Raw genomic sequence first — 27,409 nt, 5'->3', positions numbered from 1 at the left:
GGGCACACTACTGTCTTTGTTCTGCAGAAGAAGAAGTAAACACTTTGCCAGCAGACAGAGGGAGAATATAGACTCATGACACACACAAACACACACACACTGGATTTGGTTGGTTATGACCTTTGTGGCATTTTGAAGGTATCAAGGATTGTAACATCTAGTCTTTTTACTGAATCAAAAGGAGATGCTGGAGTTTCATGAGTTTGTGTTTGTCCTTTAAATTCAGTCTTGCTTAATACACAATATTCAAATTACTGTCACCTTACAGTAATCCTGACACTTCTACTTGATGTGTTCAGTGTAGTTATTTGCACTCCCGTTCAAACTAGTTCCAGTGTTCTTCTTCTTCTGGCATTTCTACAGCGAATGATCTGCCTCCACCTCCTCCTATCCCAGCATCCTTCTTCTGCCCGGCAGTTCTATCTTCATCATCCTTCGTCTGCATATGTGCAAACCATCTCAGCCTCTCTGACTCCGAGCTGTCCCCCTGTCCTCCGCTCCCTTCCACTGAATATCTGAACATGTTCAGCTTGGCCTCCAAACCAACATCACAGCAGGGGGTTAAGGTTTAATTAATAACTACTACTAGTTAGCACCTCCACCCACTCCACCCTGCCTGCAATCTCTTCTTTTTGTGCACTCTGTTGCTTTGGACGGTTCTACTGACTTTCATTCCTCTTCTCTGCAGAGCATCCTTCCACTTCTCCAGGCTCTCCTCCACCTGCTCCCTACTCCCGCTGCAGATCAAAGTTTCATCTGCATCTCTTTTCTCTATAGATGTTTGCAGATCTCCAGTAAATTGCCCAAATTGCTCAGAAATGTAAATTTTTACAGTTGCAGCATTAACAGACACCCCAGAGTTGCTTTTCGAAAGACAAGTGTAAACAGACTCACACGGTTTACAGTCAAACATTTGAATGTTTGAACTCTGATTTTGATTCACGGTTTTAATAAATATGAGAGAACACAGTGTTTCTTTCTGACTGTGGTATTTATTTCAGTTTCTGAGGCTGTTCTCTGTAGATTTGACGGAAACGGGATTTTTGTCAGACTTGTGGTTTCGTTTTTAATAAATCTGGAGAATTGTTTTATTCAGAAGTTTGATGTTCGGTCCCGTGATGAACAAAAGTCCAAACAAAAGACAAAGACGGACAGAGATCTTTCTGTGTGTGGGTGTCGAGCAGTCGATGGTCTGTTTCCTCCCAGCAGCAGCTGATCTGATCGGAGGCTGTCCGAACTGAGCCGAGCAGAGCCGAGCAAACGGCGACAGGTCGACAGCAGGAACCACGAACATCACTGAGCGATAAATAGGAGATAATTTCAAGACTGAATTAGTCCGAACACGGCTGAACACTCCGCAGGGATGACGGCTCTAACTAGCTGGGAGCTGTGCGTAAAGTACGCGCTCTTCATCTTCAACTTCGTCTTCTGGGTAAGTTTAAACACGCGGGATGAAATATTTAAAGCTCCAGCCGCCCGTGTTTATTCATCTGCGCACAGAAATAAGTCTTCATCTCTCAAATTTGAGCCTGGAAAGATGAAAATGTATTTTTGTGTGATGTGATTTGTGTTTAACAGAGACGAACTGAGGAGCGTCCTGTTTTGATTTAGCCTATGGCATTTTGAACACTAGTGTGTTTTGTTTAAAGTCGTTCCGGTTTGTGTGTGCTCTTTTATATGAAGCTGATAATATTAATTTTGTGTATGTGTAACTATCCACTAAAATCGCACTTCGCATTTTTTTTTGTTTTCTTGTTTCTGACATTCTGGGATGCTGTTGCAGCAGCTGTAGACAGCTGACAAATTAAACGAAAAACCCACGAAAAGCATCAATAAAGTGCAGAGACATCACAAACCACCGGAACAGCTTCGGTGCTCCTCAGAGTGATAAACTGCCTGCTAGTTGATGGTGTTCATTTCCAGTGTTGGGCAAGTTACTTTGAAAAAGTAATTAATTATAGTTACTAGTTACTTCTTCAAAAAAGTAACTGAGTTAGTAACTGAGTTACAATATTCTAAAAGTAATTAATTACTTGAAAAGTAACTATTGCGTTACTTAAAAAAAAAAAAAAAAACGTTTAACCCTCTGGGGTCCAGGGTATAATTGGCCATTTTTAACCACTTTTGATTTTCCCTCCACATTTTCCCTTTAAAAACTATTTGCTTTGCCTTGTTTGGTATCATCCTTTTCAGCACAACCTCACGTGTCTGAATTTACAGTTATGTTTTCATTTTGACATACTGTATTAACACAGTTGATCTAAAATCAGACAAAAAACATACTTTTTCTGCTGTCTTTCTCTCTGTCTCTCTGTCTCTCTCTCTCTCTCTCTCTCTCCGTCACTCCTAAAACTTCCCCTGTTTTTGTGTTTGCTCATAAGCAGAGAGTGCTTGCTAGCGCTGTCCTTAGACAGTAAACGTGACGAAACTATTGAGGAAAAAACGCCGCGTATATATTGTTTATCATGACTCTGGTTTTACGTGGCCTATCAACACAATTTAAAAACTGGTATATATCACCTTGTTGCTTTGTCTTTAAGTGGTCATGTGATTGGCTTACCACGACTACTTTATTCTTCCTCAGTCAAACAGCAGCACTCATGCGATTGTTTTGCCCCCTGAGCTCCAGGTGTTGTGCTAGAAAGTGATCGTGATTGCCGTCAGCGGGAGCGCGCAGCTGCTTATAGCTGTAGCATCCAGATTACTTACAGCTACTTCCGTGCAACTGATATAAGATGCGGTAAGCTGAACACAGCTTCAACCGTCTGTTTGTTGAAAAATAGTAACGGACCGCATTTTCTTGTTAGTAACTGTAACGCCGTTGTAACGATAGGAAAAGTAATTAGTTAGATTACTCGTTACTGAAAAAAGTAACACCGTTACTTGTAACGCCATTATTCCCATCACTGTTCATTTCTGGTGACTTTAAAGTTTTGTTGGTTTTGCAGTAGTTCAGAAATCCAGTAGGGGGCGTAGATGAGCCTAATGCGTCATTCAAAGACAGAGTGGTTGCGTAATCAGTGCTTTCACCTCCTACTCAGGTGTCCTGTGCAGTGAGGAAGCTTAAGGCAGTCTGAAGGATGGCTCCTTAAAAGTCTGAATGATTTCTCAGGGCAGAGGTCAAAGGGTCGAAGGGCCAGCCTCGGGTCCACACCTCCACCTCAGGAATGTTAAAAGTCCTGATGTACATTTTAAATTCATCCATCAGTTCAAAGAAATAACTTATTTTTATTATTAAAATGAAAAAACTCTCACAAATCTTATCGTTTTTTAAAACATATTTTTACTACCACCTGCTACACTGCAAACTCATGTTGAAAATGAAAAAAGAAAAGGTTAAAAATCTGAAATAAATGAACCATCCATCAACCATCTTCTAATCTAGCTATCCATCTCAGGGTCTGAAAAGCAGGGTACACCCTGGACTATATGAACTGAGTTAAAGGGAATCAAACGTCTGATTTGTTCCATATGGAATATTAAGTGCTTCCTTATTGACTCTGGTAAGCTATTGTTGATAAGCTTCATATCATTCAGCACACAGGACAGATGGGGATTATTTTGAACTGTGAATCATCCAAAGCTCCTCTGATGGAGTCTACGAATGAACACATGGAGCTGAAAATGAGCAGAATAAATCTTTTTAAGGATTAAATAATTTGTACCAGTTTTTTCACTTGTTTATGTCGAGCTGCTCGCTCACTTTCTCTGATAAATGATCGAGTTCGGTCAAGTCATCAGAGTTCGAGCTCAACAAACAACAGCAGCTTATCACTAAAGACATCCTTAAAGAGAACGAGAGCGACGAACAAAAGACAGGCAGGGAGACATAACAGAGGCCGGAAACAAAGCCGGCGTTGTTGGTTTCACTGGGTCCACTGGGAGCCAATGCAGCGTTGAGTTACTGCAGCAAACAATGAGTCTCCCAAGAGGTGTGAGGATACACCTGTGGAGTTTTTGTTTGTGATTCCTCTGAAACAGCTCGTCTTTTTTTTTTTACCTGTTTTTAAAGCCAACTGCAGGAGGATGGAGGTAAAACGGGCAGCATGAGTCCAGCTGTGCAGCACAGAGGTTAAACTGGAAGAGTATCGGTGTTATTATCTTCAAAACAGCACTCAACATGTTTGTTTCTCTTTGTTTCGTCTCAATCAAAGAGCACACTTTTAAAATGCTTTATTCCAATTAATCAGTTACGGCTAAGCAAGCCCCAGAAACTGCAGTCCTCTAGCATCCACTGGAGGCACTTAAGAGTGAGGCGGCAGACTCCAGTATTAAACTGCCCAACTTGTCTGAGATCCCCATGTTGGTGTTATTCCTGCATTGCAATAACGTGATTAAACTGCTGTGATATTATAGCTTTGAAATGTGAGGGAAGAGAGAAAGAAGTGCCTTTGTTTACATAAACCTCTTTTGAAACAAAAGCTAAGCATTTCAAGTGTTTCCTTTATTGATTTATGAAATATAATAAATATATTATCAAGTTAGGTTTGCTGTTAACCAAATTTTTGTTACTCATGTTGGTTTGCTAGAGATAGTTTTTAATAGGATAGGCCAAATTCTGGGCTAATTCTAACTGAACGTTGAGACAATGTGATTGGTTAGCTGCAGCGTCACCAACATTATTGTGATGATATAGTAGGATGACCATGGTCAGCTGTCCTCTTTTTTAGCGCTCGCTGACTTCTAAAAGCCTACATGACATTTTTTTTATTTCACCATTCATTAACCGCACAGAGAAGGCATAGTTTAAATATGTTAAAGTTTTCTTTAAGCAAACTGTATTATTAAAGTTCTTTGTGACTGGCGCAAGTGTCCTCTTTTTTTGGAAATCAAAATATGGTCGCCCTATGATATAGGGATAACTTTAATGAGGCTTTGCAGACACATGCACTGTAAAACGTAATATTGTGTTTAATTAAAAATATTAAATAGGCTGAACTCAATTTTTATCAATTTGTTATTAGAACTCAATTTAAATAAGTTACCAGTACTTTTTATGCAAAAACGCTGATAAACTCCATTTATTTGAGTTGTCTTAACTTAGAAAAACTAAGTAAGCTGGAAGTTTTGCTTCTCAGTGCGGAAGGATGAAAGATGTGTTTTGAAAATGCCACGTGACTACCGTCCTCCTCCCTCGCGGATCAGTCCGCATGTTCACGGTGCATTTTTTATGGAATATGTTGAGCAAACCTGGAGAAGCGTCAGCTCAAGATATTATTGTTGTCATTGCTGTGGATCTTTACCTGATACACTGACTTGGTGAGTAAATGTTTACTCTTATTCAAACTGATTTTGTGGCTTCTCTTAGTTTAGCACCAGGTTTAAAATCTTGCTAGCTAGTTAGTGTTAGCCTAGCGTTGCTGCTGCCGCTGTGCTCATGTTACTTAAAAATTAACACCACAGCCTTAAAAACCTTACATAAAACTATGTCGGTGAAATTTTCTGTTGATCGTTTGAAATGAGTAAGTGAGATAAGAGCCCAGACAAAATTCTTTGGGAGGTGCAGCTGTTAGGGGTGGGGTAGGTGTGGGATGTGGGGGGTGGATAACAGAGCTCTCCGAAAACGTGGAAGCACTTTTGCAAATATGTGATATTTTGATAAATTAAGTAGATATTTGAGCATTACATAGCTACATTCTCGCCTGAAAATAATAGCCGCTGAAAAACTTATTACTTTTTCTGGGTCACAAAATAAACTTTTAAGATATTTTCAGGCGAGAATGTAGCTGTGTAAATTTCAAATATCTGCTCGATTTATCAAGACATCACATATTTGCAAAAATGCTCCGACGTTTTCGGAGACGTACATTTTTTTCATGCTTTGTGGCAGCTTTTGAACATCTGTGGCATCTATTAATGTCAAATCTAGCCTTTATTTAACAACATTAGCAAACTATGTTACAATGATTGCACAGCCATTAAGGATCAAATCAATGTTCTGTTTTTTCTCCCTCTGCTTGCTTCTTACTGTCTTTGAGGCTCGGGACCAGCGCTCCTGTTGTTGGACAGAAAGACATTAACTCAGTGGTAAGTGTTTTGGTTTTCCAATATATTAGCAACTGTCAGTGACATTTATATTAATCAGGCTGAACTTTAATCATACTTTAGATCAGCCTGTTTTACTTATTGTTTTGTTTGTGCTTTGGTTTGGGGAAGTTGTTTCTTTACTGATCTTTTCCTGTCTTCTGTTATTAGACTTGAGATATGACTGCACTATGCTGTTGCTGTGACTCCAGTTAATTCTACAAGACATGCTGTGTAAGTAAACAAACAACAACAGTTTGGTCTGCATTTCTTGAAAGATCACATCCCCAAACTTAGTTTAGAGGGTCTACACTGTATATAGTGAAGTCTGCAAGTTTTCTAACAGCAAAATTTGTTTTGTGCCAAAAATCATTTTGCACATCATCAGAATGAGAGTTATTGGCCATGTTTGCATAGCCCTTTTTAAAATGATGCTTTCATGACATTATTGTGTGTTGGGTGGTGGTCAGGGTTATCCAGACTGACAATTGGGACATTGAATGTCACCTCTCCGGTGGGGAGGGAGCCTGAGATTGTCTAAATTGGAGTCTGTTTTATACCAAATGCAGAAAAAATGTTTTAAGAAAGCAATTAAGTTCATGTTCCAAAATGATGATTGTTTGCTTGCAGGACAACAGGAGAGATGAGTCCTCCGTCACAGATGGTGTGGTCAGTGAAGATGGTCGCCTGCAGGTTCAAGCTCATTGCATCTCCAACCCACATCCACTGCCACTGTACTTAAGGGAAGTTAAAGACTTTCTTCTGCACCTACATTTGGATCACCTCGATCCATGACAGTCATTCAGGCAGTAATGCCTGGACTGGAAACAAGCATCCTTAAAATAATACAACATTCCAGCTCCTGTGTTGGAATGGAAAACAAATGTGTTGTTTAAATTAGAGACTGCACTTGTGACAGAACAACAAATATTTTATTTTGATTATATAAGTAATGTAAGTACACAACAAACTTGTGGTAGGCCTAAACTTATTTTCAGAATAATTACATCTGAGACTTTGTTTCATTGTAAGATTATAATTGTTTGTTGTTCAGCAGAACAGTGTCCAGTATGTTGGCTGTTATACTTTGTTGTGTTTGAAAATAAAAGTTGGGCTCATTTTAACATCATTACAAAAATTGTTGTTAATTATTTTTAATCATATTCAGGTTACCACAAATTGTTTTTCATTTAGTTGAACTTAACATGTTTGTCAGTAGGTAAACAATTAGTATTGTACAGTCAGAAATATCAAGTTATTCTTAATACTGCAGACTTGCAATGTATAAGTTGTCCTAACAGTCATCTTAAGTAAGCTTTACTTAGTTTTTTTGAGGCAACGAGTTTCCATAATTCTTTTGAGTTCTGGGAACTTACAAGGCTGTACAGTGTACTCAAAATGAGTAAGTTGCCCTAACTTGGTCATCTTATGTAAACTTGATCCAATTTTTTTGAGTTCTGGGAACAAATGAGCTTGTACAGAGTACTCAAAGTAAATAAGTTGTCCTAACTTTGTCATTTTTAGCTAAGCTTTACTCAATTTTTTTGAGGCAACGAGTTTCCATAATTTTTTTGAGTTCTGGGAACTAATTAGATTTTACAGTGTGATGTTAACTTGGACACCTCGAGTCCAAATCCACAACCCCCAACAGATGGTTTGTTACACGCAGTCGAGAAGGGCAAGCTTTACTCACACAGCCTCACACACTATAGATTTTTAAAGTTCTTGTGTATAATGGTTTAGCCGCAGACGTAACTTCTACTTTTGATAAAGATCACTCCACCTGTTTATTTCTTAAGAAATGAAGCGTCTTTATTAAGCTCTTATTTATAAATGTCTACACAATAACAGGCACAGTGTGCTCTGTGACATTATAGTCTTCTACTGCTGCTTCCATTGGTTTGCATTTTAAACTCCCAACCTTTCAGGTTGTTATGAACGGCTTATATTTCTAACATTTTGTGATGTAAAAGTGAACCACGCAGCTTTTTTATTTTCTGTATGATGGGATGACTTAAGACACGAGTTATTAAAACAATTATAAATGACAGTGTGATGGCCATAGCACTTTATGTGGGTCAAATATGTTAAGGATGATGTTTCTCAATGCAACATTGCAATGAACTTTTGGATAGGATACAAGATCTTGTAAACAGTTACCTCAGAACCTGCTGAACCTCCTCAGATCCTGTACTGTCAGATCTATGTAACGTAAAACTTTCCAAAGTACTTCCACCTAAGTAAGTAACTAAACACATAAAGTCACCCTTACCAATAATCGACTGCTGCTTGAAAAAGTAGCACAAACAGACAACTGACTCAGCAATGATAAGTAGAGCTACCCTAGGCCGATATTCAAGTGGAAGAAAATTAAAAGTTTTGGTTTTTGTGGCTCGAAAAATTAAATAATTCAACAAGAGCCGTACCTTTAACACATGTACATTCGAATTTTGGAACAGGCTCAACATTGCTGTTATTGTTCAATAGTTTTTAGCTTCTCTCAAAATTCATTTTATGGCTTTGATGTTTCCAGCCGATAAGGAGAATGACTGCATTTCAAATGCGCGTCCAAAGGCTTTAAACATCCGCTTTGTCTGTAACGACAGCATCAAACTACAGAGCATTGTTTTTACTAAAATTCAACATTTTCAGATTAAAATTTGGCTGCTGTTTTTTTCACTGTAACACCCCCCTCAGTGCCATTTTTGTGATATTCTTGGAGATTCCATTTTTTATATTTATGCTTTTGGAGTGAGGGTATCTAATATACACGTTGTCACTGTGTTTTTGTACTACCAGCTGTGAGGGCTCTGCTTTTGCTTTGAGCAGTCTGTTTTTATTTTGTCTCGTGAGTGTGTGTTTTTCAAACGAGATCTTCATCAGTTTGATTTTGTTACCACAAACTTTGTGTGAAGTTCACAACAGAGGTAAAGAGATTTAAACACACCAGTTTAAGGAGACAGGGGTTGGACCAGCTGCACAGGACAGGTGAAGCAGAGAGTGTCAGGGGAGATGTGCAACAGAAGCAGAGGGAACATTTTACAAGATGATAAATGGCAGCTTTAGATGATTAAGGATTTGTTGACAAGATTCAAAGATAGTCCGTCAGAGTTCAACAACATTACAGTTTGATTAAATAAAAAGTTTTTAAACTACACAAGGTTTATTTTCTCCTCTGATAGTAATCATATTGAACATGTCAGTGATGGAAACAAGAATATAAAGAAAAATGCTAAACGTGTGTCTAATTAAACTGTTCCTGTGAACCGTAAATCATCCTTTAATATGTTCGGTGTTACAAACTTGAAGAAGCACAGAAAAGATCATCAGACATTAATCTAATCAGTTTTCAGCCTTCATTCATATTGAAATATTGAAATCTTCCCTGCTAGACCGAAGTGTAGCGTTCGATGCCGTTGGCCATAACATTTTATTACAGCTATTATTAAATGGAGAGTCCTCTTCACACACTGAGGTTAATTATGAAGCTCCACAGGCTTCTGTGCAAAGACCAGTTCTGTTTACATTATTCATGCTTTAGAAGCTGTCAAGAGAATATTGTATATATGTGATCAGCTGCATGAAATGTATCCTTTCATTATTTGTCATTAAGCATATTTCTACATGACTTTTCACCTATAACTTGTGTGCAGCTACTAACCGCTTCCTGTCTTCAGAGAACATTTAGATGTAGAGAAGCGAAACCTCAGCTCTTTTACGAGTAGAGAAGGGAAAAACCCGCTGCTCTGAGTGACGTTGTTACCTTGACACACACACACACACACACACACACACACACACACACACGGGGGAGAGAGAGAGAGAGAGAGAGGGAAATCATTAAGGAGAGGAGCAGGTTTTGGATTTTCAGTTGTTGTTGGATTTAATATGAACAGTCACATAAAATTCATTCCAATTTTTTCCCTTTGCTTCAATTAAGATGTTTCTTTAAATTTACAATCTCTTGTGGTGCTCTATTTAAAAACTAGTAGCCTCTGTCTCTTTCAGAGCGCAAAAGAATGTGAAATGCCCCTAAAGCAGTTAAATCATCTATGTGTAATCATTGAGTCTTACTGTTGCAGTGTGTTTGTGACTAGTAGATAATTATAGGGCTAGTTGCATTAAAGGAACATTGGGGGTTGATACAGTGCTAGTGTGGCTAGGTGTGAATATGTGTTTTTTGGAAGTATCCAATCCAATCCAACTTTATTTATATAGCACTTTTAAAAACAACAAAGTTGACCAAAGTGCTTTCCAATAATAAAACAGAGATAGCAGTTAAAAACCATACATTAAGCATACAATGAAATCAATAAACAAAATAAATATATAATTGAAAAAGAAGATAAAAATAAATCAGTGTATATATTAAATATCAAAACATGAATAGAATAAACAATAAGATATACAATGAATAAGATTAACAAAGTAAAAAGATTAAGAATGACCAACAGCTGACTACAAACTGACTCTGATAATACTCCTAGAAAGCCTTTGAAAAAAAGTGTGTTTTTAAAAGTGATTTAAACATTTCAAGTGTTGGGGCCAACCTAATATGGAGGGGCAGTTTGTTCCATAGTTTGGGGGCCACAACAGCGAAAGCTCGGTCCCCTCGGTGTTTCAGTCTCGACATGGGGACAGCAAGTATCACAAGTAAAGTTTATTTCTAAAGGGATACCTGTTATTTGTGGTACTCTGTTTAAAAAACTAGTAGCCTCTGTCTCTTTCAGAGCGCAAAAGAAAGTGAAATGCTCCTAAACTAGTTAAATTAAATCATCTATGTCTAAATAACAGAGCGCTGAGACCTATACAATCCTTAAAAACAGTTTAATTAAAACACATAATGGTTTCATTAAATAAAACGCAAATTAAACACTTATGAACTCACATGACCCCTGAACTCAGATGCATGAGCAAAGCCACCTGCTACAGGGGGACACGCACGCGTACATGCACTCACATGAACGTGCGGGGTGGGGGTGGCGTGGGGTGGGGGGCAAAAAAGCCACAGGTATATTACTACTCACGTGTCATGAGGGGAAACTGGGTTCCCTGACCAGTGGTTGCTGGGAATGTGATTGTTAAAGCTTCGGTCACACAGACCTAGAGACCAGTCAGTGACAACCACCATGGCAGCCACATGTTGCTAGGGAAAATTAAGTATTCCCCAACCTGTTGCCAAAAACCTTGTGGTTGCTTTGAAAGTTTGCATGTAGATTTCCTCTCCAGCTACTCTTTGAGCTGTAGTGAGACAGTGAAAAAAAGATTTCCTTTCAAATTAAAAGTTGTCCCCTTTGTAACACATTGGCTGCAGCACTCAGACACAGCTTTTACTTTGAAGGTGAACCTTGTCCATTTCCCATTTTCCAACTTTTACTGCTTTAACTGCTTTAGCAGTTTAGAGTATTTGCAGAGAAACTGCAGACAACCAAAGAAACCAGAAGGAGGTTTTTGATGCAGCAGCTTCTTTAGAGCTGATTTCCCTCAGTGAGAGGCAGAAACCTCCAGGAACCACTGCCACATTATTTCCCTAGCAACCGGTGGTTGTATCACGTCCAAATTGGCAGACTGCTCTTGAACAGTATGTGCATGATGTCACCTAAAAAAAGCAGAAATAAACATGTTTACAGCCTCTATGCTCTCTATGGATGGTTTAAACCTTTCTATGTGGGTGAATTTATTCATAATTCATCCCCATGGAAACTGACATTAGTGGTGTGGCCACTTTGATTTAAAGGCTGTTATTGAAGCCACATAAATGAAAGATAATCAAACTTTAAACTGAATTATTTGATATAAATCTTTGTTCTTCACACAGGAAGCAGATTTTCTCTCAGCCTCGACTCTAGCAGCCAATCAAACTGGGAAACACAGTGTTGATTAACATTTATGAGCCACATGTGAGGTATGTGGATGATTTATTAATGGTGGTCCACAGTGAGTTAAGAGTCGACATCTTCATAATACAAGAAGCACTGAGGCACCTTTCCTGAGTATTTAGAAAAGTCAAGAGGTGTTAAATGCTTTCACCTGCGTTAGACAAGCTGGGTTATGCAGCACACATGCACTCCCCCTCTAGCTCCTCCCTCAGCCAGGTGAGTGCTCAGCGGGGTGTGGCTCACAACAAAAGCTGCTTCTTCCATTCACCTCTCTTCGTTCTCCTTCTCCTCCTCACTGTGTGACACTCAGGACGCTTTTTCTTCCATTTTTCTGCGTAAGAAGGCATAAACAGATCTGAGCACCATGAAGGGACAACAGTGCATCAAGTACCTGGTGTTTATCTTCAACTTTCTCTTCTGGGTACGTAGCCTGGTTTAGTGAGTGGACTGAAGTGGTTTGGTTGGCTTTGGATTATGCTGCTTTGTTTGATTGTTTGATGGTTTCTGTGACTGGATCAGATTTCAGGAAAGACTCACAATCTAAGATTAAAACACAGGCAGAGTTTATGTTTGGCTGGAGCCACAAAATCTTAAATAATTTGACTATTTTTGATGTTTTGGGAGCTTCAAACCTCTAAAACCATCATTAAATTCATGCCCAGCTGTGCTTTTGTCATCGAGACTTTTTGAAAGAATCAAAGTGGCCTCACGCAAACCCACGCAGCACTTCCTTCTGGGGAGTTTCAGCTCACAAATCTTTGCTTTTAATTCGCTTCCAATCTTTATTTTATGTCCCACACTAATCTCTGTAAATGCTGCAGTTTGTTGCTTCTGCAAACAAAATCGAGAAGTTCAGGTGCCTTTGAAACAGTCACAAGCTCATTCACTTCTGATGCAAAAGGATTTGACTTCAGGAGTATTATAAGAACATGGTCTGTGGTAACCACGGCCATTAAAAATCATCACGTCATACTGAAGGATGGGGGGAGGGGCTCGTGAATTGTGGTCAAGACAGATGGATGAGTGATGGATGACTCACTGTTGCAGGAGCTTAAGGAATGCAGTTTAATGCAGTTTAACGCAAAGGAACGAGGATGGGCAGGAGACCAAAGAATGTGATTTCCTTTTGCAGACAGATGGACGTGCTTGGAAAACATGTGCAGAGCGACTCAAAATGGAAAAGAATGATAAACGAGTGGCTAATTTGCTCAAGAACTGCAGTGACTGTAGGGCAGCATGAAATTACAGCCTGACTTGGTGGTTTGGTGCAGTGCATGCTGCATGCAGGACAGAACAAAGAGAATCAGCTGGGTAGCTTTGAGCCACTTTTATGTTAAGGTGACGTCACACTCAGACACATCCAGGTGAGAGTGAATTATCCCCAAGCCTCCTGATTCATCTCCAGGATGAGGGATTTTTTTTTTTTTTTTTTTTAATGTATGTATTTATTGTGAAATTACAGAATCAAGTCTAAAAATCACAGATTTTAAACAGACTGTGAATAAATGGCATTAAATCTGCAAAGAAACAGTTCTCAAACTGTGGGGTGTGGACCACGAGGGGGAAAATATACAGGGAGGCTAACAGCAGCTTCAACCAGTGCAGTTCAACTGGAATGCTTTTTAAATGGTTTTGATAAATGCAAATAAAAACAGGTTAGACATGACGTAAAACCCCAGGTGTAGGTCTGACCTACTAAGTCTAAACTTATAGACTTAGTAGGTCAGACACCCAGACACATGTATATATTAAAAAAAAGAAATGATTTGCATATGACACAGGTGTGCTGAAGCTGCGCTGCTAGGATTTCAGGTCATTATTTTACAATGTGCATGTGTCAGAAATTTAAGCCAGCACTGATGAGAGGACTGGAGGGAGTGATAAACTTCCAGGGGATTGGACAATGTGTAGCGGTGTCTCTGCAGTGCGTCACCTCCGGCTGTTAAATGGTCTTTTGTCCTGCAGGACTCCATCTCATTGGTGGACCACCCTGCCCTCTAATTTAAGGGTGTCTATTGCCCCATAAAGGATGCTACTGTGATATGTGGAAGATTTTTATCTGTGAGTGTTTGAGTCCTCTGCATTCACGCTGCCTGCCGTCGTTGCTCCTGTTACCTCGCAGTACAGAGCACAAACAGCTGCTCTAAGCCTAATCGCTGTTTTGACGGTATGTGTCCATGGCTTTAGTGTGTAATGACACCACAATTGGCTCTGACTTGACAAATGAGGCGACAGCGTGATCTGAGGCACAGCCCCCTCCTCCAAACACAAACGTGAGATTAGACTGATTTACTTTGAGTCGGCCTCGAGTGTTTCTGATTATTAACCTGAGGAAGTTTCCCACAGTGTGAAGAGCTGTAGGTTCAACAGCACCACTGATTTTTATCACACCTTGAATCAGTATTGCTTCACCTGTCCTTACAAGCAGTTACACTTCACCAGACTCCATTCACAAAAACTGCAGTTTTATTTTCCAAAACATGGGAGAAATTCTACTGTTTTGATGCGCTGTTAGGTGGCCCCAGCCTGTGCATCGCCAGAACTCCCAAACACTAACCTCGTCATGGTTATTGTTGTTTCTGCATGGCTAATAGTGCTGTAGAGCAGTTCTGTGGTTAATGAGAGCCAACATGAACCTCAGGGGAAAATGCTGTTTTCATCTCCTCCACACACAACACTCGAGTCCCTAGAGTGCTTGTGGTTCACTAATAACAACATCCCCAGCATTCAGGACGCCAGACTTCCTTTCTTTTCTTTATTCTATTTCTTTTTTTATTCATGTTTTTGTAACATTCATTTGTTACAAATGAATGACAACAAAATGCTTATTCTGGTTAATTCATGTTAAATGTTCTGAAAATGTTGGTAATGGTGCACTAGACAAGCAATAAAGATGTGAGAAGGCTTTTCACTATGTTTGAACTCTGCTATTGTTCATAACCAGCGATGTTCACTTTACCTTAATTTACTGAAACTGAAGTGGACTGTGCGTGCCCTGCATGAAGCTGTATGATTTGTAAGATCATTCTTCTAAACTTGGCTGAAAATCGAGTTTACTCCCTCAGATTAGTGTCTATGAGGCTCATGGTTCGTGATAAAGTTATAACCTGCAGTTATGGAAGATGAAATTACCCACAGAGACTAAAATAGTTTTCATAGCTGGATGTAAACATGTTGGGGTTTTTTTTTTTTTTTTTTTTTTTTTTTAACCTCTTAAGCCACAAGGGGGTTTCTGAGCTTCCTGCTTGAAAATGAAATGCCCCAAATTAATTCATTATTTCTCTGCAATTACAAACTCTGTCCTTACAATCTTGGTATCAAAATAAAGCTAACACTTATGAAATTTCATCAGAGGTGTAAATATTGAAGCAGATATTACTGTCAAAGTTTTTTTGTTTGGTTTTTTAGCATAACCCTTTTTAAAAATATGCCTAAAATGAAACGGTGAAAAATTACAGCACTGTCAATACATGAATATCCAGACATTGTACAAAAATGTCCAATTTTGGCACACAATTGGACATCGTGTATGTCGAATTTTTTAGGTATTAAAGAGCAGAAATTAATCAATTTTATTAACAGGCCTAAAAATGCTTGTGTTTGAATATTTTGAACCACACATTTACATGGCAAAGGCCCTTTTCTGCTGTGCACATGGAGCGTTTAATTGGCCTCTGGCCCTTTAAACTCTGAGGGGCTGTAACTTTGGTCTCTTTTGGTCAATTTGCATGATTGACACCTCTTTTTAATCGTTTGAGCCAATAGGATCACAGTAACGATGCCACGTTCACGTCACTTCAACCAATCAGACCTTGCAAGACCAAAACTCACGTTGGCCCAAATTTACTGTATGCGACGTCAGTCCAGTCACGTGTCTTTAGGTGGGTCTAAAATGGAGGTTGTTGATGGAAAACTGCTCTGATATGGCTAGGTAGGCGTGGTAACTGCTGATAATCACGTGGCTACCAGCTACCGGTGTTCCAGATCAACTGGCGTTGGTCGAACAGATGTGTGGCAGTCTTGCGTTTCAGGAGCTGCTACCGACAAACCAGCAAAAAAAAAAACCCTGCCAAATGTGTCATCTGTGACACTTGTGAGGTTATCTCAAACACACTCCGTCAGTCTTGATGCTGTTGAACAACAAAATGTTTAAAAATGTCGCGAGTTTACCTGGTGATATCCTCATGCGCGACGATCGCAAAAACAGCAAACAATTAACACCACGCCGATGTTGTTCACAGGACAGCAAGAGTAAACGATCGGGAGACTCTTGTCGTCGTTATCGTCCCTCTGCACGTTTTATTTCTCCGGTTTCAGCGTTTTTGCTTCACAACTAAAGCAGACAGACACAATTGAAAGGTACAAATGTATTGTGCATGAAACGAATTCAAACGTGCTGCAGATGTGTGTCACAAGTTGATCTGGCTGTAGGCTATGGCACTTGGCCAGAGGTGGCGCTGGTTGACTCGAGTCCATGTTAGTGCACAAAGTAAACTGCACGCTTTAGTTGTGAAGCAAAAATGCTGAAACCGGAGAAATAAAACATGCGAGGGGGATGATAACGACGACAAGATTCTCCCGATCGTTTAGGATCGCATGAGGATATCACCAGGTAAACTCGCGACATTTTTAAACATTTTGTTGTTCAACGGCATCAAGACTGAAGGAGTGTGTTTGAGATAACCTCACAAGTGTCACAGATGACACATTTGGTGGGTTTTTTTGTTGTTGTTGTTGTTGTTGTTGTTGTTGTTTTGTTGTTGTTTTGGTTTGGTTTTTTTGCTGGTTTGTCGGTAGCAGCTCCTGAAACGCAAGACTGCCACACATCTGTTCGACCAACGCCAGTTGATCTAAACGCCAGTTGATCTGGAACACCGGCGAAAATAACGGAGGAAATCTGGATGGTAAGTCAATTTCTATCTTAGCGCATTTGCGCCGCTATACGTTTTTGTGGTCTTCTTTTGCGGCTCATTCAGTGAATTTTGGTCAGAGCGTGGTGAAACTTGGTGTTTGGAGTCAGTGATAGCTCTGGAAGATAACCAGCTTTTCTTTAGCCGGTTACATGAAGTTTGAAGAATTTCTGGTTCGGTTTTGTTTGTTTAGCGGACTTGTGCGCATTTACGTAACTGCTCGTTTAATCATGGCTTGTTTTCGTTGTGTTTGGTGGTTGTAGAAATGGTTTATATGAGATTTTAGCTGCGATTGGGAGGTTTCTGTGGAGACCACACATGTCGGGACTTATATTTCTTACCCCGTGTTATAACCGACTAAACGTGATCTCCTCCTTTTTGCCCCCGGTACCGGCGGCGTGGGGCTTAAGTCGTTAAAGTAAAGCGGGATGTTTTAACCTGAGCGTAGACACAATCGACTCACTCTTGGAGCCTCAAGTGGAGAAGAGGAACTGCACTTAATGGTAGCGCATTGATAATGTCTCAATATTCCTATACAGATACTGGAATTTAAATCTATTGATCTGTGAAGAGATTCATTTGAATATATGCTGACTAGTCTGGATAATATAGTCTGGATAATACTATATATAATTAAATATGGATGATTAAATGAAGAATGACTGGAAAGTTATCCATCATACATTAACTAATACTTGCATTTAAATAGCAGGTAAGATGTAGTACCTTACTTTCATGACATGACATGGACTCCTGCTATTCTAGCCCTGTTTATTACAGCACAGTGTAGAGATGAGAAGTGGAAAGTTGCATTAAGACTGAGTGACACTAGCAAAAGGTGCAGAGGCTCAAACCTCACTTCATTCTTTACAGAGCGAGCGGTTGGATCAAACAATGACTGCAGAGCAAATAAAGCAAATTGATCCTGCATTCTTTAAGCTCGAGGCTACGTTGGAAAGATTTACTGATGATGATCATAAGGTGTGCCTGGCTGACTTAACTCTGACAAACCAGCGATGGGATGATGTCACATGCTGACAGTTACAGGTGTGGCTCTGATTGCTGGAAGATGTCTACTTTCAGTTTACTCACATTGAGATCACACACAGGCTAAGTCGAGCAGCCCGAGGCATGTTTTATTTGCCGTGAAAATGACCCTCATGATGTTTCAGGCAGGTCTGTGCATCCCAGGTTGGATGACTGACTTACAGGTATATCTGACATGGAGCCAGAAACCCTGCTGAAACACACAGTTGTGTAATAAAAGTGAATGAAAGCAATGGTGTTTGCTTTTAGATGTATAAATTATGCAGCTGATGCCTCTAATGCTCCTACATGTTTACAGCCTGATGCTGTTTGAGTCTCTGTAGGGAGATTAAACTTTTCTGTAAAGGCTTAAACTGAAACATGGCTTAAACATGGCTCGCCCCCGAGTATTCATCTTCATGTTTGTTCTGTTGGAGCATTTATTTGATAACCTGGCACTACAGTGTTCACAGTACAGTACAGCCAGTCAGCTTGTGCTGTGGGTTTAATGAAAGTCTAGTATTGTACAGAAAACGAAGGCGTGATGATCCTCCAACTCAGTTGGGTATTTACAGCTGTGCTTCAGCATGTTAGCTAATACTTTTTAATGAATTAAATATTTGCTATTTGAAACATTTTAACAGATTATTATTTAACTCTAACTCTCTGTTGCCGCTAACACCCATATTAAGGTGTTTCTTTGTTAAGGATTCTGGTTAACAACAATAAAAGGATGATACACTAGCTAATGCTAGCATACAAAACTAACAACGAAAGGGAATTTTTCCTAATGGCATTAAAAAACAAGGTGAGCTAGCTGCTACGCTCGTTGTCATATTATTTGTATGCCTTGATGAGCTAGCGTTGGCTAGAAAAATAAAGCTGGCCATCAGGGTGGAATTGTCAGACAGAAGTAATTTAAAATTTTGAGTTGATATCTCAAAATTTTAATTTACCAAATATTTTGGAATTGTATTTGGAGTTATATTTGAGTTACTCAAACTTTCAAGAGAGAACTCAAGACCTGGATTTACAGACAACACCCCCACCCCAAAAAACCAAAAACCTGAATCATGGTCAGCAGATCATAGGAGGAACCAGACGGAGGACATGTTGGAGCAAAGTGTTGCCATTCAGCCTGAATGCTTCATGCTGTGTGCTTCATATACTCCCTGTTGCACAACAACAGAGATCAGCATCACGCTGCAGGACATTATGGGAGTTATTTGGGTGGCAACAAAGAGTTGACGTAAACTGTTTTGTGGTTGCTGAGGCGATTCTGAGTCATGGTAGTGGGTAATTACTGTTTGAGACAAAGTATGGCTGTCATTTATTTATCTGTGGATGCCTTCATATCTAAGTCTCTGTTGTGCAGAGGCTCCACATGTACTGAAGTCATGGCTCCTCTGTCATTGGGTTGGTCTGTATTCAGGAGAATAAGCCAGGCAGCAAGTCGAACTTCATTCCTCAAATGTTAGCCTCGTGTTCACATTCACTGTAATGAATTCTTATTCATCCAAACTAACATACTTTGATTTGAATATGAAACCATTGCATTCCAGGCTAGCTACACATGGTTTTGCACCAGTGAAGGATTACATCATCATACCTTACAAAAGCCAGTTTTTCTTTCATTTTGCTCTGAGCAGCTGTTTTCGAACCCCTGTCTAAACAACTGTGATGGGTCCATAAGTTCAGTGATGATGAGTTCATGGTCTCAGTAGTTTTGTGGTGGTGTTGTTGTTGTTGTTTTTTTTGTTTGTTTTTGTTTGTTTGTTTGTTTTTTTGGTTTTTTTTTTTTAACACAACATTATGATCAGTTGTAAATCACTGTAAAGCAGGATTAATCTGGTTATTGTCTAAGGTAGGATGCTTTATACTGGATCAGTTGCCACTGTGTGGGTGTCCACCTCTTCATGACTCTGCATGCTGTTTAACCCCTAATCTCTAAATAGCGTTCACATCAAACACTCTGCTTGTTCCTGCACATCTCAGATTACCGTGCTGTTATAGTCTGTAGTCTGTTTCTAACTCAGATGTTTAGGATAAAGTTGCCTCTGATGTACTGTACACTGCAGCATCTCCTCGTTTGTTCTTTTGTTGTGTGCTTTATTTTTTTCTACAGTCATCGTTCAAGTATACAGTGTTAGGACAGTGGAGTGCTGTGAGGCAGGTCCAGGTTGGCCCTGTGGTTTCAGTCAGGTGATACTTCTCAAATCCAGCCTCATTCGGGCTTTTCACATCTTCTCTCTGTGTCTAACCGGTGATGTGTTGCCTGTGTCTTAGACCCCGGAATTACCCACCCGCGCCTACAGCTGTTGTTGGATTTGATGAAAGTGCCTGTTAATGCAACAGTCTTGAGCTGTATGTGCCTTTTATTATTTTAAGAGTGGATAATAACTCAATAACAATTTGAAAAAGTGCTCCGGTGCTGCTGGCTCTGTTAACTTACCTTGTTGTGAGCACAGTGTTCTTCCAAACATCAGGAACAAGTTCACGCGTGCTGTAACGCCTGCTTTAGAAGCATTTCTGCAGGTTCAGACCACAGACATGGACATAGCCTCTGCTGGTATGAAAAATGACGTCTGCATCAAACTGCCTTTAGACCCCTGCATTGGGGTTTTTATGCCCACCAGGGGGCGACCCTTGTAGTTGTATAGAAGTGTAGAGGCTCAGCTTCTCTCTGACTTCAGTCCTTTTCTTGGCTCAGTTGGTAGTTTTGTATCTTATTGCTTAAACCACAGAGAAACTAATGTTATCTGTTAATATCTGTAAATGAGGACAAATGTGCAAAATGACATTAGTATTTGAATACTGTCTCATGAAGAGAACATTACACCTCCTTCAGAGACAGTAAACGTGTTTTTGTCTTGCAGCTGGCAGGAACCGCCGTGCTCGCTGTGGGACTCTGGCTGCGTTTTGACTCCAGGACAGCAGGACTGTTCGAAGGGGAGGAGTCGCCCTCCGTCTTCTTTACGGGTAAGGCCTCAGCTGGTTAAACCCTGGATGCAAAACACTTACATGGAAACAAAAGACCATGAAGGAGAATAACCTTAAGGACAGCAAGAACCCTTTCAGAGGTGAAGCATCTTAATCACAGCAGCTTCGCTTTTACATTTTTGGATATCTCACAACCATAAACCACAAAATAACAAAAAGAACATACAAAGATTCATAGTGCACAGAAAGACGGGGAAATGATCAGCTCCTATTCCACCATCATGGTCTTTGAACCTGCCACGGAGTGATAGTAGTGATGGTGGTGGTGGGTGTTGTTGTAATTACAGCTGACGTGTCTGTAGTGTAGCTTTGACGCACATTACGAGCCTGCACGTTTTATCATGCTGTCCTATCAATGTGAAGTCTCACACTGCTCATTTCACTCCAACCAGCAAAAACCACACTGAATAATCTGCAGCTGAAAATAGTCCTCAGTAACCGCTTCGTCCTGTTTATTAACAACCACAGCGTCGTGTTTCTAGAATGAAATCTTTATATTTGTGGAGGAAGTCATAATTTCAAATTAAATGCACTACAGCTGCATTTAGCTCTGTGGGGCTCTGGACATGGATATAACCTGACCTCAGAGAGGTGGGGCACTCGGAGGGCAGCTGAGGCCAAAGTTGGTCCACAGCGAGGCGGCTCGTCCAACCCGGCAGATCCCTCCACACATAGCGCTCATTCTTCCCAGCGCACAGGGACTCCTTTGTTCGGAGGAACTGTCCCACCCTCCCGTCTTTGTGCTTCGCATCCATCAAACTGATAAGAGAAGTGGGCAGAGAGGAGACGGAGGACGGGCCTGACATGACAAACATCTTAATAACGGCTTCGGAGGAGTATTTGTGTGTGTGTGTGTGTGTGTGGCTCATGCGCTCACTGTTGTTGTTATCCGACAGCCTGTTTATGATTCATCCTCATGAAGTCACCGTTGAAGTGTCGAATCATCGCTCTAAATCACCCTGCAGCTGATTCCCACTCACCAGATCGTGACTGAAGGTGTTTTTGATAAATAACTCCTCATTAAAAGCAGCTTCTGGTGCCTCTCAGGCCTTCGTGTCTGTTCGGATCAGAGCGGCAGCAGCTCTATGAGCCAGAATGCAAATCACTGATGTACATTTACATTTTTAAAAGGCATGAGCAGGTAAATCAGGGCTGATTTCCAATCAGCCTTCCACATGCACCTGTACAGTCACTGACACTTTATTAGAAACACAGCACGGGTTCTGTTAGAGTTGATGCTTTTGAGATTGTCATTTGTGCTAAGATATATATAACGTGTGTGTGTGTGTGTGTGTGTGTGTGTGTGTGTGTGTGTGTGTGTGTGTGTGTGTGTGTGTGTGTGTGTGTGTGTGTGTGTGTGTGTGTGTGTGTGTGTGTGTGTGTGTGTGTGTGTGTGTGTGTGTGTGTGTGTGTGTGTGTGTGTGTGTGTGTGTGTGTGTGTGTGTGTGTGTGTGTGTGTGCGCTGATAAAATGTTTCTCCTTATTAGGGCTTATGCTTCTATGATGGAGGAAGCAGCCTCGTCGCTATAATTTTTCCATTACACATTTAGAAACCACAAGGTTCTGTTCATCTAAGGCAGGGGTGTCCAAACTTTTTTCAGTGAGGGCCACATACATAAAAAATATAGGAGGGGCTGGGCCACTTACTAGAAATTGGATATATAACCTTAACTGTAGCGTATTAAAGTTAGGAAAAATCATTTAAAAGTGGTCAAATGTGTTATATTGTTGAATATAATTAAAGACAAAACTGCCTTCATCACAGCTTTCCATAAATGGATCTTTGATTTATTCAGAAAAAGCTTTGGTAGCTCATTCTCAGAACAGCAGCAGATTTCTTCTTGGACAGAAGATTTACAGCACAGAGAAAAAACAATAAAGGGGAAAATGGGACGGGTACATTTCAAGCTTGTTATTTAAGTTATTAGGCTTAGCAACACACCTATTAACGTTCGTTTGAAACGGTTATCAGCATTAACAGACTGAACTGGACTTAATAACATGAGTCCATATAATTTTAGTCAATTATTCTGGTGAGTATCAGCTGCGCTGGGTATGTAAATCGGGCCATCCAGCTGCGGTGCTCATCGTACGCCACTCGTGCCAAAAATCCGGACAAATGTCACTTGATCAAGGAGCAGATCTGCATCAGATGAGATCAGCTGACTTTGCGTGTGCGTGCGCTGTGCACAGCGGTGTGTACTCTGTGTGTTAACAAGAAAAACGCATATAAGAAAGTGGTGCGCAAAAGTAGGGTAGTGACAGAATTGATGCGCATTATTGATGATATTTGAAGCATGTGTACCTGCACATGCATGCTTATTAACACACGGGTACTGTGGAATATATTTCTTTTACTCACCTAAAGTGCTCGTGCTCTCGTCTACTCCCGCAAAAAAAAAAATAGCAGCTGTGCGGTGTCTGTGGCATCGGTGCTCTGTCACGTGGATAACTGAACTATGTATAACTGATTTCACTCGAATAAAAGGAGTTGCAAGGGGAGTCAGGTTGGAGTTGGCTGAGTTCAAGTGAAGGGTGAACAGGTCTACGACCTTGGCCAAATTCCCTTGCAAGTAAAACAACAAAAAGCGCTGTATTGTCTTGTTTTGCATGCGGTTGGTTGGTCTCTGTTACAGCTGGGTTTTTGGCCTGAATAAACCCTACAGGTTCGTGGCCTCACTTTGAGGTGAAACGGCCTCAACAAGCTGCTGGAAAAAGAACTCTGCAGTGTCTCGCTTTGTTCAATCCAGAGTCAAAAAGACAAAAATTCAGTTTACCATAGTGAGGACACACCTGTGGAGGTGCATGTAGACTCCACCTGTTGTCCTTCAATTTTTTAAAAATCTGTGTCAACAACAAACCAAAAAATGGAGCATCAAGTTCTAACGTTAAACTCTCGATGGAGAATTGAACATCGAATAGTGAATCGCATCCCATTTAACAAAACCAAAAAAACATGAAGTAACTAACAGTGACTTTGAACCGGGTGGTGCTAAAATCACTGAGGTTGAGATCCTGTGCATAAGTTTAATTTAATCGTGTCTCCTTTGTTTGTAACGGGCCTTGGGAACTTAAAGGCACAGGTGACCCCAGAATGCTTGTTTCCTCTGGCCCATGCTGCTTTAATCACCCACCCTCTGAACGTTTTGTTGCAGGCGTGTATATCCTGATTGCAGCGGGGGCTCTGATGATGGTGGTGGGCTTCCTGGGATGCTGCGGAGCCATCAAAGAGTCGCCTTGCATGCTGGGACTGGTGAGTGATATTTCTTTTTTCTTTTCTTTTTTTTTTTTGTGTGTGTGTGTGTGTGTGTGTGTTTTACTACTTCACATTACTTTAAAGACTGGTGACTTTGCTGTGAATCATGAATTCATGCTCAGATTTTTCAGTTGGCGCATTTCACAGAGATGTTTGGGCTGTAATCACACAGATCAAAAGGAAATACTCATGTCACCACAAGCGTGTCAGCTGCTGCAGATCAATTGGTGTGATTTGACCGTTGGTGGTGATTCGCTGTTATGTTTTTACAAAATGTGTTTGTCCTGCGATTGAAATGGTCATATAAACTCGGTGGATGTGATCACATCTACTCTAAGCCGTTATTTTAAATATTAAATGGCTTTAGTTTTAACTTACATTTCAGGTCATCTCTTCCTTAGTCATCTGTTATTTGAGCTCTGTGCACAGCAAAGGTGAACAGCAGAGCTGGTGCACAACAACTTAAAAGTGCTGATGTTATGTCAACCACACATAAATCTATGGATTTTACCACTGGCTGAGGAAACTTTGGACAAAAGTGACAGATAAAAATAAAAACCCACTCTGAGGTTCCCTTCAGGACTGATAACATTCCTGCTCACCTAATAAAATCATGTCTACACTCCAAATCTTGTTATTCTTGTTTTCCGGTTTAGTTCTTCTTCTTCCTGCTTCTCATCTTCGCTGCAGAAGTGGCTGCCGGGATCTGGGGTCTTTCCAACAGCGACCAGGTAACTAATTCTCCCCTTCTGTCTCTCACACGCATGCACTCATGCACGCACGCATTCTTTGTTGATTGACAGGTGTGTTGACTTTGTCCGTATGTCTTCAGGTGGTGGAGGACATCACAGAGTTTTATAAACAGACTTACGCCAACTACAAGGACACCAAACAACCAGCGCTGAAGGAGACCCTCCGCCTCATCCACTTTGGAGTGAGAACACACACCTGGACACAGTTTATTCAACTTGTTTCCTTATTTTGAAGCAGAACACATGGCTCTCTTAGATGACTGCCTAACCTGTGCCCCTCCCCCTTTGCAGCTCGACTGCTGCGGTCCAACAGGAACAGTGATCGATGCTGCCAGAGATATCTGCCCCAAGCAGGAGGGGCTGCAGGTCCTCGTCACCAAGGTAAGGCAGACTGCAACAAAAGGGAGATGACCTCTTATGGCCAAGTCACATCATGTAAATTTTTACTTAAACATTTTAAGAACTCCATTTTATGGAAAGTAACAGTAACAAGCTAAGAGATTTGTGCTAAAAAGTGCTACAGCTAACATGTGTCTCTAGGGTATTCTGGCTTTGTAGGAATCAAGCTCATATTTGCATCAGACATTTGGTTTAAAATAAGATGTGGAGCTCACACCTGTTTTTTGCTGTTTTTGCTTCACTGTCCTGCTTCCCTCCTGCAGAGCTGCCCCGCTGCTATCGACGAGGTGTTTAACAACAAGCTGCACATCATTGGTGGAGTCGGCATCGGCATTGGAGTCATTATGGTGAGTCTGCCACTAATGCACATGTACCAAAACCTTAAGTAAAGCTATCATATGGTTGTTAAATTGGCACAAAGCCTAGAAGTGGTACTAAATGAAATGATTTTTTTTTAAAAATGTGTCAGGACAGCTGGTTTAGAAAAAGGCAAGTGTCTCATTGTTCTAGTAGTGGGTCTGGCTCATGATTGATTTATTTAACCTCCTAGGACCTGGTGTCCACATATGTGGACATCACATTTTGGGTTATTTGGACCAAAATACTCAATTTTGCTCTATAAGGGCCTGATATCCACTTACGAGGACATTATACTGCTTCTGTTTTATCAAAATTTTACACGAATATCCTCATATGTGCCTCTTATTTTTGTTAAAAACAAAAATAAGGTAAAAAAAAAAAATTCTGGTAATTCTTTGTTTTTACATTCAGTGGGCCCCAAGATGCCCAAATATCAAAGAGAAATTAAAAATGCATGCCGGGCAGCATCTGTGGTTGCAAAGACACTTTCATATGTGTAGAAATCTGTGAAAAATTACATTACTACTTACTTCATATATGACATCAGTAAACACTTTACTGGTGAGTTTATGGCTCAGTCATGAGTACAGAATGCTAAATATGAAGTCTGATGATGACAAGCTATGAGTTTTGTTGGCTAGCTACCAAACGATGTGGTAGTTTCACACTAACTAGACATTCTACATTGTTTGGCCCCTGAAATTTGACTGGCCTGCCCGGATGCCACCCAAAAAAACAATCCCCAAGGACAACTTTCTTTCATAGAACAACAAGAAAAATTTTAAATATTTATATTCAAGAAGTTGGAATCAGTGGAATCAGTTTATTTATTTTTTTTCAGGGTCGGTCCATTTTTATCATAGAAAATGCTTAAAATGAACTTATCAAGATTGTGAAATTTCAAATAACCAAAATACACAATTATGTAAACGTTGACACTTTTGTAAACAGTGTGGTTTATTTCTTAATGCCACATTCCTGTGTCCTGTGACTCTCTGCAGATCTTCGGGATGATCTTCAGCATGATGCTTTGCTGTGCCATTAAAAGGTCTAGGGACTATGTGTAAAAACCCATGAAACTCCGTCCACCTTTAACTCTGCTGCTGCTTCAAATCATTTAAGTAAGAATAACAACGTTTGTCCCTCCGTGTGCTGCTTGGGTCCATACAGGATGGCCTCGTCGACCTGTGAGAGTATGGCTCCTTTTCAATGACGCCTCTTTAACTCCTCCACTCTGTGTGGTCTGCAGCGAGTTATTTATACCCAAAGTAAACTGATAAGTGATAACTGATACAATCTTTTAAATCAAAAAACATACTTTTCATAATAGGACAGGTTTGAGCATATGCAGGTGAAAGGAGACTTTTGCAACTCTGCTGCCCCCTGGTGGACGCCCCATTTTCTTTAAATCCTTTCTTTTTAAGTTATGTTTACAAAATCTGCTAAAAGTTTGAGCTAACAGGGTTTTTGCAGCTAAATGAATGTTAATGACCCATGTTTTATTTTAAAGCTGCATGTTAGAAGCTTTGATTATTTTTTTATTTTATGAGTTTTATGCAAATGATTTAATGATTGCAGTTCATGTCTTTAAGATGTCAAATAAATGAACTAAAACAAAGATTTGTCTTAAATGCAGTGCTTGCTTTGAGTGTTAAATGGGTACAATACAGTCTAATGTACAAATGTTAAAATTGCATTAAATATTTTCATAACCTACTCTACAAAATTTAAAGAGATGAGAACACTTGTGTATAATTGAATAAAAAATTGCATAAAAAAAATAATGAATACAACAATTATCTG

At 40.2% G+C, this 27,409-nt stretch overlaps 1 protein-coding gene across 2 annotated transcripts; it reads left to right on the top strand.

Moving 5' to 3' along the window:
- The first annotated feature begins 1,251 nt into the window (after positions 1 to 1,251).
- On the top strand, positions 1,252 to 27,226 carry LOC116312818 (CD9 antigen-like). Of its 2 annotated transcripts, none has more exons than XM_031730316.2 (8): positions 1,252 to 1,432; positions 20,716 to 20,818; positions 23,995 to 24,092; positions 24,752 to 24,826; positions 24,928 to 25,029; positions 25,139 to 25,228; positions 25,510 to 25,593; positions 26,608 to 27,226. In XM_031730316.2, exons 1-8 carry the CDS (start codon positions 1,364 to 1,366, stop codon positions 26,671 to 26,673), a joined length of 687 nt encoding a protein of 228 aa, XP_031586176.1. In that variant the 5' UTR covers positions 1,252 to 1,363; the 3' UTR covers positions 26,674 to 27,226. The 2 variants fall into 2 exon arrangements, with proteins under 2 accessions (XP_031586176.1, XP_031586177.1); XM_031730317.2 differs by lacking the exon at positions 1,252 to 1,432 and adding an exon at positions 12,168 to 12,324.
- Positions 27,227 to 27,409: the final 183 nt, after the last annotated feature.

The sequence above is a fragment of the Oreochromis aureus genome, linkage group 17 (genome assembly GCF_013358895.1).
Source record: "Oreochromis aureus strain Israel breed Guangdong linkage group 17, ZZ_aureus, whole genome shotgun sequence".
NCBI classification, from domain to species: domain Eukaryota; kingdom Metazoa; phylum Chordata; class Actinopteri; order Cichliformes; family Cichlidae; genus Oreochromis; species Oreochromis aureus.
This window is presented reverse-complemented; position numbering and strand designations above follow the sequence as displayed.

Bases quoted from the DNA above. Each gene is read 5' to 3' on its own strand.
- LOC116312818 (XM_031730316.2), top strand. From the start codon at position 1,364: ATGACGGCTCTAACTAGCTGGGAGCTGTGCGTAAAGTACGCGCTCTTC. The intron at 1,433-20,715 runs GTAAGTTTAAAC...TTTGTCTTGCAG, and splicing joins TCTTCAACTTCGTCTTCTGG to CTGGCAGGAACCGCCGTGCT. The intron at 25,229-25,509 runs GTAAGGCAGACT...TCCCTCCTGCAG, and splicing joins TGCAGGTCCTCGTCACCAAG to AGCTGCCCCGCTGCTATCGA.